This window comes from Buceros rhinoceros, unplaced genomic scaffold (genome assembly GCF_000710305.1).
Source record: "Buceros rhinoceros silvestris isolate BGI_N320 unplaced genomic scaffold, ASM71030v1 scaffold43014, whole genome shotgun sequence".
Taxonomy (NCBI): domain Eukaryota; kingdom Metazoa; phylum Chordata; class Aves; order Bucerotiformes; family Bucerotidae; genus Buceros; species Buceros rhinoceros.
In genome coordinates, this window is record NW_010410878.1 from 35,372 (window position 1) to 50,624 (window position 15,253).

The 15,253-nt window shown below is 38.2% G+C and overlaps 1 protein-coding gene across 1 annotated transcript in view; it reads right to left on the bottom strand.

Annotated features, from left to right (window-relative positions):
* The window catches only part of LOC104493118 (kinesin-like protein KIF25), a gene marked incomplete at its 5' end in the record, with an annotated part of 37,340 nt that extends 22,730 nt beyond the window's left edge, over positions 1–14,610 (bottom strand). Inside the window, 5 exons of the mRNA XM_010135746.1 lie at positions 4,180–4,222; positions 5,721–5,809; positions 7,653–7,756; positions 12,507–12,645; positions 14,494–14,610. Of these exons, the coding sequence (XP_010134048.1) occupies positions 4,180–4,222; positions 5,721–5,809; positions 7,653–7,756; positions 12,507–12,645; positions 14,494–14,610 (492 nt within the window). The remainder of the gene's footprint in view (positions 1–4,179; positions 4,223–5,720; positions 5,810–7,652; positions 7,757–12,506; positions 12,646–14,493) is intronic.
* Between the last annotated feature and the right edge of the window lie 643 nt (positions 14,611–15,253).

Consider the following 15,253-nt stretch of genomic DNA (forward strand, 5'->3'; position numbering starts at 1 on the left):
TAGCTTGGAGCACTGAACTAAAGGCCTTCACATGAGCATGGCCACAGAATGAGATCGTAAGGAGCTGAGCAAGTAACAATTGCATAACAGTATGTCCAGCATGCAAGTGACTAATAACAAAAGGTCTTGTTTTGTGTTTACAAGATTTCTTCCTCTTTGGAGAAGTCCAGTGTATCATTATCAACCTAATGACAACAACACTCACTCTACAGAATGAGCTATGTTACCCATCCCAGTGCTGGCAAATTCAGCAGCAGTACAGATGTGATTATAACACTTTGCTTGAAAATGGCCTGACAAAGAAATTCTAATAGGATCAGTAACCAAAAGTCTTCGGGGTAAGGAAAAAAAAAAAAGAAAAAGAAAAGAAAAGGGAAAAGGATACAGAGTTATGGAACACATTCTCATTGAGGTATCAAATTTACCTGCAGACCAGATTTCCCTAAGGTGAGAAATGGGACAGAAAAACTCTAGTTGCGTAATATAGAAACAAAAGAATTGTCAGCAGGCAGAAGTTTCATGTGAGCATTAGTAATGACCTTCCTTTCTCAGAAGATCAGTATGGCCTAACATATACACCATGGCTGCTGGCCTACAGAATCTCAATCAGGTTTCCCTGTCCATAGTGCTTGTGAAATCTATACAGCTGTCTCACATGAACACTGAAGAACCTTTTATTCACCCCAGAGTCACAGAATATTCCCAGCCTGGGTTCTTTCAGGGCAACATGAATCATGGAAATGACAAAATGATACTTAATAAATATTCATAATCTGTCCTGACACCCAAGCCTGGATCCACAAGCCTGGGGAGCAGTTCAGTAAGTGAAATTCAGTAAAGCAGAGAAATAATTTTAAACGACTTATTGGAATAGAGGATATAGACATGAAAACAGAATCCAGCACAGGAATAATATTTTTTTTTATCACTTGTTACTGCATATCTGCTGAAGGCTATGCACCCTTTCCCAATAGTAGTGCTCTATAGCAGAGCCAACGTAAGGGAGATTGCGACTCCTCCTCATGTTTCACTTTCAACTTCAGTGCAACCAGCTGAGATAGCACTGAGGCTGACAGGGCAGCTTAAAGGATTCCCCACACAGGGTAAGCACCAGGGGAAGAAAATTCTAGCTGGGGATGGATGGGGCCTGGTCTCTTTAACACCTTTATGAATTATCTGGATGAGGAGATCGAGTGCACCCTCAGTAAGTTTGCAGATGACACTAAGTTAGGTGGATGTGTTGATCTGCTTGAAGGTTGGGAGGCTCTACAGAGGGATCTGGACAGGTGGATCAATGAGGTGAGGCCAGTAGTATGAGTTTCAACAAGACCAAGTGCCAGGTCCTGCACTTGGGTCACAACAACCTCCTGCAACGTTACAGACTTGGGGAAGAGTAGCTGGAAAGCTGCACAGCAGAAAAGGACCTGGGGGTGTTGGCTGACAGCTGATTGAATATGAGCCAGCAGTGTGCCCAGGTGGCCAAGAAGGCCAATAGCATCCTGGCTTGTTTCAGAAATCACCCTAGTCGTAGGACTAGGAAAGTGATTGTCCCCCTGTACTTGGCACTGGTGAGGCCACGCTTCGAATACTGTGTGCCAGTTTGGGGACCTCACTACAAGGACATTGACGTGCTGAAGCGTGTCCAGAGAAGGGCAACGAAGGAGGTGAAGGGTCTAGAGCACAACTCTTACGACGATCAGCTGAGGGAACTGGGGTTGTTTAGTCTGGAGTAAAAGAGGCTCAGGGGAGACTTCATCACTCTCTACAACTACCTGAAAGGAGGCTGTAACAAGGTTGGGGTCAGTCTCTTCTGCTGTGTAACAAGTGATAGGACAGGAGGAAATGGCCTCAAGTTGCACCAGGGGAGGTTTAGATTGAATATTAGGAAAATTTTCTTTACAGAGGAGTTGTAAGGCATTGCAACAGGCTGCCCAGGGAGGTGGTGGAGACCCTATCCCTGAAGGTATTTAAATAGCATGTGGATGTGATGCTGAGGGACATGGTTTAGGGACCCTGGCAGTGCAGGGTGAACAGGTGGACTCGATCTTAAAGGTCTCTTCTAACCAAAATGATTCTGTGAAAAGCAACTGGAGAGTGGTAATATCTCCAACAGCTATAGGTACACCCATCTGATCTATTACAAAATTATCTCCCAAGAAAAGCAGGGTTTTGGCTGTGTTCATTCATGTTTTCCCAGTCCTGTCTTGAAGAAACAGCAGAAACTTGCACCTTCCCTGATATTCAGAGCATCCTTTTTGAAACGCCCTTTTTCTCAACTCCTCACAAGGAAAACCTTCTCAAAATGATTTGAAAGGAATTAATCGTGTAGAGGTAGCTGGTTTCTTTCCTCTGTGACAAGGAACTTATATTCAAACACCACTTCAGGTATCAGTCTGGAGCAGGTGCCTTGGGTGCCTTCATAATTGTGGAGAGAGGCAAACATATTTAATGTTTAATTCAGATCTTAGGTGAAAGACCTTCCCTCTGGAGGTGGCTACTCTTCGACAACCATAAGAGGAGTTATTAAGCACCTCATTTAAGAGCCTGCACTTGGTGTTGTGAATCCAAATGAAAACATATCTACCCATTCAAACATGACACCTATATTCACTAGCGCACAGAGCACATCTCTGACCCTGCCAGAGATGGACAACATTACAGAAAAGCAGCAAGTGGGATCCTAGACCAGAATCACACAGTGGTTGAGGTAGGAAGGGATTTACGAGAGATTGTTGAGGTCACCCCCTGCTCAGAGCAGGGTCAGATATAGCAGGTTGCCCAGGATCAGATCCAATCAGTTATACATTTATCCTCTCTCATGAACTTAAACACTTTAAACAAAAATATACGTTTTTTGCTTAAAAAAAATTAACATTAAGAAACTAGCACAAAGTCTTAAGATAATTGATCAAAACTAGAAAGCATTTTAACCAAATAAAATGTTAAGGCAAACCAGTAAAACATTTGGAGTCAACACTGTGGTTTCCAAAACCAGGAAGGAAGTACCTTGCAAATTCCATTTTACGATTAAGTCTATCCATACATTTATTTTCCTGGAATATTTCAGAAGGACTTTTACACACGAGAACAGGTTAGCATATTGAAGGTTACCAGGTCACTGTTTCATAAAAACAGTGATTCATAAATTGGCATAAGCCAGCAGACTCTGCTTTGCCTGTAAACATACAGATACTATAATACACCAGATAACTATATGAAATTATCCAAAACCTAAATATTACCTAATTTCGTCTTAATGCAACAAAATTTAAGAGGTCAGAAATGGTCATGGTATTTACAGTACAGTAAATGGGTTATGGTGTCCAGAATATACAGATCCCTGTTTTTTATCTCCAGACATGGTCACTCTTTCTTAGCTGACTCTTCATGTGCTCCATTAGTTTCCTAATTGCATATCTATATATATATCTAAGTATCCAGTTTATGCAAGTAAGCTCTGCCTAATGAAGCTATAAACTGGGAGATTTAAACACATAACATACTGTAGGTCACTTCAGCAATATTTTAAGCACTATACTATAAAAGAGAATTTGGCTAATCACCATGTAAGTGAACAGTCAACTAAGAACTACGGCAGCTAAGAAGTTAATACATTGACTTAAGCTCCCACTACTGTGCCTTTTAAAATTTTATATCTTGGTAATGGCCTCAATTAATGCTGGAATGTCATCTGGATTTGCAACTTCAATGCTCATTCTCCGTTGATGGATCTAGGCCAGGATCTTTTAACATGCTTGACTGCAGTACCACGTAGGCTGCTGAGGTTCATGGGATATCATATTTCTCTCCTAATGCATGAGTTGTGTTGCATTAATGAAATAAAAAAAGCCTGACAATTTTAGAAATAGTTAGAGCAAATACAAGTGACTCAAAGGGACTGACTGCAAGAAGTTTGCAGTGGTTTGACTAGCGCAAACACACAACCTCCATTTCACAGATGACTGCACCAGCAGAAGCTCCAAGCTATTACTACTATAAAGAAACAGGATGGAAATCGCACCAATCACCTGCTATTGCACCCATGGGTGATCAAAGCTGGGCACCGATTGGCAAGAAAGTACCTAACTTTTTTTAAAAAGCCATGGTTCACATGTCCCTCTTGTTTTTCCTTCCTAGTATCTGTGAATGGGCTTTTGAATCTCACCAGCAAATACTCACATCATCAACTGCATATGCCACTTTTTCGGAAAAGTTTCTTTGTCTGTAAGAAAAAAGAAAAAAGTCAATAGGGAAAAAAGGTACTTTCAAACCAGAAGAGTTCCTTTTAGCTGAGGAAAGCCAATGCTTAAAACGCCTGTAAACTACACGTTGTCTGAAGAGTACCTTTCAGAATTGTCTTACTGTTGTACCACATACACACTAACACCACAGCTCATGTGAATAAAAAGCAAATTAAAGTGCAATGAAGCAAAATAATCTGCTTAAAAAAAATTAGAACAAAACCAGATAAGACTAATTCACATGCAAGCCATTCAATTATTTTGAGATTGAAACATGAGCTTGTAACAAGAGGCCTTCACTTCAGAACACTACAGTGAAAAACACCCTCTTTCCAGGTATTTGTCCCCTACCTTGTATCCATTCCTAGTCCAAAAACTGACTGGGATTGCTGAGGTGTATAAATGCATTCACGTGTGTAAGTGTTTTGAGAATGAATTCTTAGTTTTACAACTAGGTTTTATTTCAACTACTTTTTGATACATTAAGAAAAGGTAGCCATAATGGTTGATTGTTGGGCCCAGTCCATCCTGTTTCACACTGCAATTCAGCACCTGATTGCACTATTCTATACAGCAACAGAAACAGGCAGCTGGCTCCTTCCCAGTATATCAAGCACAGGTTAATGCCTTTCAGGCTTCTTGAAAGTTCTTGTCTGCTATTTTTGATGTTGTTTTAATTAAAAAAATTCTGTATTTTTTAAAGACTTGCCAAAAATTTATAAACTTAAAAACACTGAATGTACACTTTTTTAAAATTACCAGTCAGCAAAAGTAAAATTAAGCCCCAAATCAGTTATTTACTGATAGAGCAAATGATAATGTTACTGATTTCTATCCACCCACCTAGTTTTCCTCTGCTTTCTTTGTGTATTTTTCAATCCTTCCCTTCTTTCATGTTAGTCATCTATGGAGAATTCAGCTTGTTATAGCACATACTTGCATCTAATACCTCTTTTCCTTTTGGATCTTGGAATGTTTTGACACTTCAGTTACATAAGTGTATTATAAATTAGGGATGCAGAGCCAAATTATACTTAAATCGAATTGCCAGTGTTTGCGTTGACAAATCTGTTCTACAGCGTTACAAAACAACTGTAATGCTGAGTGTGCTTCCCTACCCACGACTTCTGACAGTGCTTACATTACCGTATCCCAGAATGTGTATAGGATAGTGAATATACTCTAAACTGATTGCAGCTGTGTTACTTCTGCCAAGCCAGGGATAATCCTGTCTTGGCAGAACAGCTACGGCTTTCTATTCAGTTGGACATACTTTTAGACAAGAGGATGAGATTGGCTAAAGCCAATCTCACAGAGGAAAGAAAAGGAAACAGCAATTAGTTTTTATGATACCATCACCGTCTCTCCCCGCCCCCGCCAAAACCAGAAAAATAAAAGACCACAGTTGTTCTTGCATACATAGAACTATTGCTTTCTCTGTATATTGTCAGCTAAGGTAACACAGCCAAAATAAATTACCCATCTTGTGATATCAAATGTCCAGCAGCAGTATCAAAAGGTAGTAATGGTCGGATCCTGCAGTGGACTCTGATATTTCCTCTCAGTTCCTGGGATTAGAATATTAAGACGGATTTAACACAAACTAATGGATAGGGCAAATACATTGGAATTTGTGAAGCAGTGTAAAAGAATTAATCATAAGCCTTAAACATTTTACTGTTTGCAACATTAGAGAATAGAATATTGTTTCAGTTATTGATACAGGTGTGTAAAACAAAAGCTGATCATTTGTCCTTGTATAGCCCTTACCAGGGCTGGCCTAAACCCCAGTCAAGCTGAATCAACAGAAATTTGGTGATACTCAAAGGTTAGATTGTTGATTAACTTAGAATAGATGAATTTTAAGGTTATCTGTTTGAAGTAGATGTAGAATATAATAGAACAACTCAAGTTTTCAAGAATTTCTAAGGTGATCCTCATCCTGTGATCCAAGCAACCGAGGACTGAGGCAACCGGGACGGACTTGAAAGAAGTGAAATGAAGAATATGAGATTTGCTGAAACAAAGGAATTGAATAGAACTTTTGATCAACGAACAACGAAGAACTCAGGATCTATGGAAGAACACTGAAGACTTTGTCTAGTTACATAATGTTAGAAAAGAAACTATATATACTAAGAGTGTGTGCTGTATACTTTGCCACTCACCGAGGTGATGGCCCAACTCTGAGTTGTTGAATAAAGCAAGCCTAGAGTTACCCACAAAATTCATTAAATTCTTTAACAAGCAGACTTGAATGTTTTTAAGAAAGAAGATGTTTACAACATCACAGCCTTAGACTCCGTGGAGAGAAGAGTAGTATCAATATAATTTGCTTAGGAAATAAATTAAAAGAAAATACTTGAGGAAGTATGAACTCTTCAGAGCTCCGGAATAGTGTAGCCCTCTCCAATCTACATGGAAGAAAAAAGGATTTCAATCTGAGCCATTTTCCCCTCTTAACTGTCCTTCCTCTTGAGCCTCTTCAGACACTTATGTTAACTCAACTGACAAGATTACACGCTCCATTTCTCTTCCACCAGTCCTGAGGAATATGTGAAATAGAAAATATTTCATACCTTTTCCTCTCCTTTATGTGTGTTCATACATGACTAAAAAGTCAGTAACTGATTTTTCTCTGCAGGCTGTTTCAGACATCAGTTTATCTAACCTGGTGTTTTCCCTTCCTTTTTTTGGGGGGTCAGTTCTTCTCATTTTGTATTAGTGAAAACAGTTTGCCTGTGATGACTAGTGACCACTGACATTAACTCCCCACCGCCTTGGGGAATATCCTTTCAATAAACTGCAACACAAGGCACAGTTTGGAAGGTAAGTGCTTTTTAACAGAGAGCTTCATTTTCCCGGGTAGGAAAACTTAAAATAACTCTGTTTGAAGGTGGCTTGTGTTTCTAAAAATCAGGTCCTGAATCAGGCAACCCAAAACTATTCATTCGGAGGGTTGGGGAAGAGTAAACTTCAAGGACAAAAAATAAAAAATTAATCCCAAATGAACCATCACTAATGGCTGAGCAGGGTACAGCTAGACATATTTGGAAAAATAGAAGATGACCATGTTTGCAATTTCAAGTTAACCATTTTAAGAATTCTAAAACAACTTCAGAAGCTGCAAATTTAGAGTAGAGGATGAAGAAACTCAAGTTTTGTCTAGTATTCAAACCAGAAGATACTCCTTAGGGCAATGTGTTGTACAAGTGCATTTGGAAGATTCTTGTGTAAAAAGACTGGAGTTGGTGTACAACAAATGTGCCTCAGCAAAGAAGTGCATCGCATATAGACAGCTGGGGGATGTGATATATCCATGAAAAGTGTATCCATTAGTTTTACTGGTGATGAAATTATGGACATAGTTACAACAAAATAAGAAAAGGTTTTGCCATTAAATATACTTACAACTAAGCTGTTATGTAGAGCTCTCCTCTTTTGTTTTTCTTTCTCATATCTCTCTGTCACCTCTTGTAGAGACTGCTCAAGATCAAAAGCTTTTATCTGAAACACTAGAAGAAAGCTTTTTCAAAGAACTAAACTCTGTGACTTTAGAAAACAAAATTTCCAGTAGCACCTCATGAAACACAAGCATAACCTTTTTAACTTCTACCAAACTTTAACTAGGAGGGTTAGTTCCTGATTTACTAGACACCTCTGGAAAATCCCATCATACTTCTTGCTATGAAATGGCTATGTGAAGTTACAGATGATTACCACAGGTATACATGTGAAAATTTAAAAAACAATCAAAAATACAAGATATTTAAGGCTGTTCAAATGTGTTAGTTTACGTAGAGTCATGTTATCTGTCAATGAAGCCTGAAACATAAACGTGAAGCAACCTGCTTCCAGATGGGGCTGTCACTTGCAAGGCTTATGCCCTATTTGCAGATTAGCTGGCATGAATCTGATAATTTTACAAGAAGTTAATGTATCACTTATCCTCAGCCTCATTTATAGTGCTACTAATCCTGTAAAACAACTATAAGGTTCCCCTTTAAGACAGGTGCATTCGCTTCATGGGTAGGATATCATAAAAAAAGATTGATCTTTTGAACCCAGGGAGTCTCCTTCACAAAACTGAGGGGAGCAATATGGGTTATTATAAAAGCTTTCTAACTTCACAAATGATTTTATTTCAGCCCAATTAGATTAACACTGAGCAGACCTAAACCAAACATACAGCCAAGAAGGCACATAATGTGACTGTAAACTTGTGTAAAAAGCAAGCTTTTAGGAACTCCAGTGGGAAATCAACCTCCCCAGCAATTAGTAAGCAGTTTGAATATGTAGAGTATCAAGCAGTCAAACACGTGGTCTGAGAGCTGAGTTAGCAGGATGGCCACCAGCCTCAGTGTGTTACCTTACAAAGAAAGGAACAGATTTAAAATCTCAACATGTCACACACATGATTTACACTCTCTGGCATAGACTAAAAATCAGATAACTTCAAGAAACATTTGTCTACGCTAGAGATTTCTCAGATGTTATTTCTGTAATACCTATGTTGTTCACCTCCAGCTCGTATTATTCCTCAACAAGTGCATGCGTGCAGGAGAAACGTGATGTAAATAGTTGGGGAATCAAAGTCTAGGGGTTTCACTACAAAAAATCTTTACCTTGTATCCCATATGTGTAGTAACACTAGTGTGTCTTGGGTTTAAAGAATCACATGCAAATATATTACAATAAATTGTCAAAAGTGACTCTTACAGTCACTAACTCCTAATCATACAGTATTTTTCAAAATACAACATTGATTATTTAAGTAATCTCCATGATAAGTATCTTGTTTCATAAATATTTGTTCAAGTTTTCAGTTCTTGAAATCTCTTAAACAAGCAGCAAAGTAAAGCAATAGATGCTAATTGTACCCTTCTATTCTTCCAGTCTCAAAAGAAAAGGATAGTTACTAGTTTGTTTCAATATTGAAGTGGTCTCTTCATGAGGACTCTAAGAAACCTATAGGATGTTATAAATTCAGTTTCAGTTAACTTAGGCCCTAATTACTCAATTTTTATTTTTTTTCTAACTATCCTTCCTATGCTGAAGATGACTGTGAAAACAGAAATCAACCTTGGGGCTTCCTAATTTGACATCTGGGCTTTTGAGCAGACAGGTGAAGGACTGCAATCTCTAGAAAATGAGTCAAGTTGTTGCATTTAGCAGACAACGTTTTGTAAGACTGAGAAATTTGTAAGAGTGAACCATCAGTTCTAATGTCCATCTCTTGTAAAGCTTTATGTGCAGCACAGAAAAACTTCTTGAAGAGAAGCTCTACAGAGCAAGTTTCCTAAAGCATAATCTATTTCTGAACTTCTAATTTTTCTGAAAATGGAGCTATATAGTTTTAAATATAAATATTTATTTAGCATTTTCCTAGTTATCCGCTTGGTATCAGCTTAAACTACTGAGAGGTTACATTTTCATCCAGAACCTAGGGGCAGCCACTGGGTACATCTGTTTTAAAATACTAATCACTGACTCTTCATTATTCAGGAGAAATAATCACTACATGCCTGCAGCCATTATAGACATTCCTTTCCCCCAGGCTTTGCCCATCTCATTGGCCTGTGTGGAAACTTCCTGGAGGTGAGAATGCTGACTTTTCTGTTTAAATGTCACCAAGCGCAGTTAGGATCTTCATCAATAATCAGACTGACAGTTGCAGAAGAGTGATGCCTTAAAAACATGTTCAGGATTGTAATGTTTCTTTAATGGACAGTCCTGGTTAAGGAACTTTTTATTCTCTCACGTTTAGTGCTGCATCAGACTTTCTGCTGTGCTCACACAACTGCTTTTGTGGTCATGTGGTGGTATAAAAGCAATCCTTCTTGCTGAGTAATATCTGTCCTGGATCAGTTCCCCGATGTCTTTTGAGTGTAGTCACACAAACAGCTAGACCAGCATAACGGAAAGGTTCGTGACAGGCACATGAACAACAGAAGCAGCATAACCTAGCACAGTCACAGTCTAGCATAGACATGGGTGTGTAGCTGTCTCCACAGTTCCCTGGGGTTTTCAATGATTTTTTCCATGCTAGATTCCAGTTTGAAAAAGACGTCAATCTGATAAGCAGCTATGATGTAATAGACTTAATTCCAAAACTGCTTTTGAGTTCAGCTGTGTTTATATCCTGGGCTAAAACACTTGGCGGGGGGGGAGACTTCTGGAATGTTTCTGTTGCTGGATCCAAGGTCCTTCTTCTCCCGTACTCTACAGTAGGAAGAAAAGGCTTTCCAAAGGCAGCTGAGCTGATGAGACTCCGATGTGAGTTGAGAGTAAAAGATGATGGTAGTCCATATTCCACAAATACAAGTCATCAGCAGAGTGCAGAGCTCAGCTTTCTCCAAGAGAAGCACAGCACATATGTGCCAGCATACGGGCTACTGGAAATAAACTCCTTACGCAATTTTTCCTCTTCTCCATCCCAGAAAGAAAGTGTTCTGGAACCACAAAGGATATCTAAATCCCTGGGCTGCAGCAGCTTTCAAAAAATACGTCAGTAACCTGCAGCAGCTCCTCTGTCTCATATTCACTCAGACAGACTTTGCTCCTTTGTATCCACGAATTTGCCAAAAAATGGGCACTTCTCTCTCTTATGAATTACTACTATTTAAATTTCAGTGAGAAAGATGGCAATAGCCTGGTTTTCAGACTGTGAATAAATATCTCTAAGCAAAGGATTTCTCAGTTATTACAGGCAAGTTTTATAGTTTGCTGCATATCAACTACAGCCTTGAAATTAATCTACTTGAATGTCTCTTCTGTAGTTCTCTCTATTTTTTTCAATCTCTATTTTAGGATTAAACTGATAACATATATTGTCTCCAGAATACATACTTTGGGCTTTCTGTTTATGGAAGATTATATGTAATTTAAAGATGGCAATTCTGACTGTCATATTTAACCTTAACAATAGCATCTCCATCTAAAACATTTCACTGAGAACTGAAAAAATGGCAAATTAAAAACATCCTCCAAAGTACCAGGACGCTATTTTGTTATAGGCAAGGAAGCTTATCCTCATTATGATTTCATAGAACAATGCACCACGAAGTGCAAATTGAGAACAGTCAACAGGAATTTGGATGGCCTTATAAGAAATACTTACTATTTCTTTACACCACAACAGGTCAAGGGCCAAATCCAACCTCCTATCTGTTCACTTAGCCCCCTGCTTCAATAAAGGAAACATTCACCTTTATTTAAGGTTAATTTTCTGTTTTAAGGACAGCTTGAATAAGCATTTTCTTTACATGGATAACACAGCAACCAAATCTATATTAATCATAACTTAGTATATACCATACAGGGATACAGTCTGCAAACACCCATCACTAAGAATGCTGTTTGTTGCTATTGACATGAGTAGTCCCATCAGAATCAAATCAGTCCCAACATTAAATTTTTCAAACAAAAAGCAAAGCAGGAGAAAAATGTGCATTTTAAATAGCAACACATGAATACCAGCACATGACCCAGAGACTCAGATTATAAATTTGTGTATTGGTTGTTAGCTCATCAGGCTGCTAAGCCTCATACCATTCAAGCTCCATATGCGTCATGTGCTTCTCAGGCCTGCAGGAGCCCCACCAGGTGCAGAGATCCATGCCAAGAGATTCAGCTGTAGGACTGATGCACTTGGTCCTCAGTGGTGAGAGCAGAGTGCCAGTGCACTGCAAGGTTTGCTTTATATGTACACATGAACAAGGAAGGACCTGAATTCTGAAACAGTGGTCTGTGTGGTGTTAATATATATGGTCTAGTGAGTGGACCTGGATTTGACTTGGAAGTAAAATTTTCTCTGTAAATATAAAGAAATATTAACGATCCAGTCTGTCCTAATTTCAGGCAGTGTTTTCAGAAATCTCTGAAATCACCGGAGTCCTTTCCTGGTACAGTCAAAAGGAGACAAATTTCAGCTAAACCAATACATTCTTTATTCAGCTATTCTAAAATAGTCAAAATAACAAGCCTGAGAACTTCAGATTAAAAATGTTAACAGCTGAGCCATCTCAGCTAGTAGCAGCTGCAATCAACACAAAAGCTAAATCCAAATTATCAGTCATAACCTCTGCAGAGTTATTTGTACTCTAACGCTTCAGAACTCCTTGATCTAATGTGGAACAAAAAACAAGTGTTACGATTTCAGTGACATTCTTCTCAAAAATCAAACTCAACTGTTTAACGTCAGTAACGTTTAACAAAGACTTTGTTGATGTTACATGTTTGAAATGTAAATGCAATGAGCCTTACTTTGCATTGCTTCATTTTGCAGCTGTATCCCTTGGACTGCTGTCAAAATTTGGTAAAGATAAGTCTTGCTTTGACGCTGAAAGTCTCTTGAAAGCTCAAGAGCAAAGGAACGGAGGCTCTTCAGGTCTTGCTTAAGCCTCTTCTCAAGCAGAAAGAAAAAAGACATTACAAAGATACAAAACCAGCAGTTAAGGAAGAATTGGTATAACACCACCACAAATAATTATAGTGAGATATCACAGTCAGGAAGAACCCTCTACTTGATGAAAGAAAGTCTTTAGGGGTATATATTTCAGCATGTTTAGAGAAGGATACTGCAAGATATTTAGCAATGTCATTTCTTAAAGTCTTGAGCAAGACTTTATGGATCCTTACCATCTTATGGCACATACTTCAACCATAACACAGCTCCAGGTATGACAAAGTCTCCTTATTTCATTAAACAAACATAACTTTGTGCAAGCATGCATGTGTTTGGACCGCTTATAAGACATATCCAGAACTAGCAATGAAAAATTGCAGTTCATTTATCCCTTACTGCATTCATTTTCCACACTTGGATCAGGAGGTATTTGTTAAGCTCTACTCTAAGCTATTTCTTAAATGAGACAGTTCTATGCTTGCATATGAGAATAGATATATTTTGAAAAGATCAGAAACCTTTATTTTCAGACAAGTATTTGTATTACAGATATAACCCAGCATAACATACATGATGAAACTTCTAAATATTTGTAAGAGCGGCTTATATTCACTTAAAAGTTCAAATGAAGGAGGCTTGGAATGAACAAGTAAAGCCATCTGTAAGATGAACTTAAAAATACCTCATCTCTCTGAAACACTGTGATGTTTCATTAGGCAGCCTGTTACAGTGTCACGTATTCTGTGACATTTTATTTTTCCAACTGTAGTATTGACTTTGAATTAGTCAACTAGTTTCAGTGATAAAGCAATAATCTAATCTAAAGGGAGAAAATCACTGCATTTCACATCTCAAAAGCCACAGAATATTACTGGGAAGTGTGGGAGTTTTTTTAATTACAGGTATAGGATTACTAATAACCTAAACTTTTATTTGGAGAGCTTTGCTCTCTCCTAACATTCATTGATCTCTGATTGTAAACATCTTAATCCACAAGTATTGCATCACAAGCAATTCTGCCATTCTAGCTAACCTAAAACATAAAACACCACTGCAAAATTTACTGAGCAGAATCAGTGTAATTAGAATAGAACAGAACAGTTCAGTTGGAAAGGACCTACAATGATCATGTAGTGCAATTAAGCTACATCTTTCTGTCTGTTAAGAATTGTATTTCCTTCCAAAGATACTTTTCAGTCATTTTATGCAGGCATTCAGTGCTGCCCTGAGAAAAGCTGACATTTGTTAATGTCCCTGAAAGGAACTCACTATTCTACAGAGTAACTTCAGGAATAAGGACTTCAACAAATGAAAATATTATGGTACTGGTACTGGCTGAACAGTTGTGGTCTCTTTTTATGCAAAATTATGTCAACCTGAGAGACATACAGCAAACTACTCCCTCTTGTGAGGTCTGCCAGAGCAGAAATCTTACTGAAACCAGTGGAGCTCTCCAATGATTTTTTAAAGGGTCTGCCTGGCTGGTTAAAGCATATCACAGTTATTGTTTTTTAGGGCATGTGTACATGATAGTCAAATGAGGCATTGCAAGGTTATGATTATGAAAATATCTAGCTTGGGTTTTGATAGCAGCCTATACATAAGATTCTGGAGTTCAGGAGAAGCCGCTTTTACCAGCATCTCAGGTGACTTTGCATCCTATTGCAGCAAAACCACTATAAATTTTAAGCTAATTCAGGCATTGCTACACTTCACAATGAGTCCTTCTGTGAATAGCCATAGACAAAGTTCACATCTGACCATTTTCTGGGTTTTCCTATATTTGATAAGCATGTAAATGTTGAAGGCATAGATTATGCCTACATTATTACTAAATGTCTTTACCTTTAATGCTCCATAAAGCCTGTTTACAACAGAACTTCTCTGCAATTTCTGCTGCTGGCCATGAGCAAAGTAGAGCTGCAATACTTCATTAGTGCTTCTTCCAGCCAGTCCTTGATACTGTTTAAAAAAAAAAACAATCACCTAAAAAATAACTTTAAAGAACTCATGTTTTCTGTTGCATTCTGTCCTCTTTGTCCCTGTAAACATTTTTAACTCAACTATATGATTATATGTGATGTTGTAAATATATAATTCCTTTGCTTTTGTCTTATTTCTAAGTTATAACTTTAAAGAACTCATGTTTTCTGTTGCATTCTGTCCTCTTTGTCCCTGTAAACATTTTTAACTCAACTATATGATTATATGTGATGTTGTAAATATATAATTCCTTTGCTTTTGTCTTATTTCTAAGTTGCGTGAAGGATCACTTTGAGGTAATTGGCTAACATCACAATATTCTACTTCTTTAGGGTGGTAAACCTCAGCATCAGATTACTAAAACGCTTTTGCAGTACCTAAACCCCCTATTTATGTTCGAGGTGGATCTAAATGTTCAAAACTCTGTCTTCACTTAGGGAAAAGGTCTAGTTACATAGCTGATTTAAGTGCCTTCCAGCAACTACAGCAGATAAAAGGTAACTTTCATGCTCTTTATAAGGAAGAAATATTTTACAGTGAGGGTGATGAGACACTGATGTTGCCCAGAGAGGTGGTAGATGCCCCATCCCTGGAAACATTCAAGGTCAGGTTGGATGGGGCT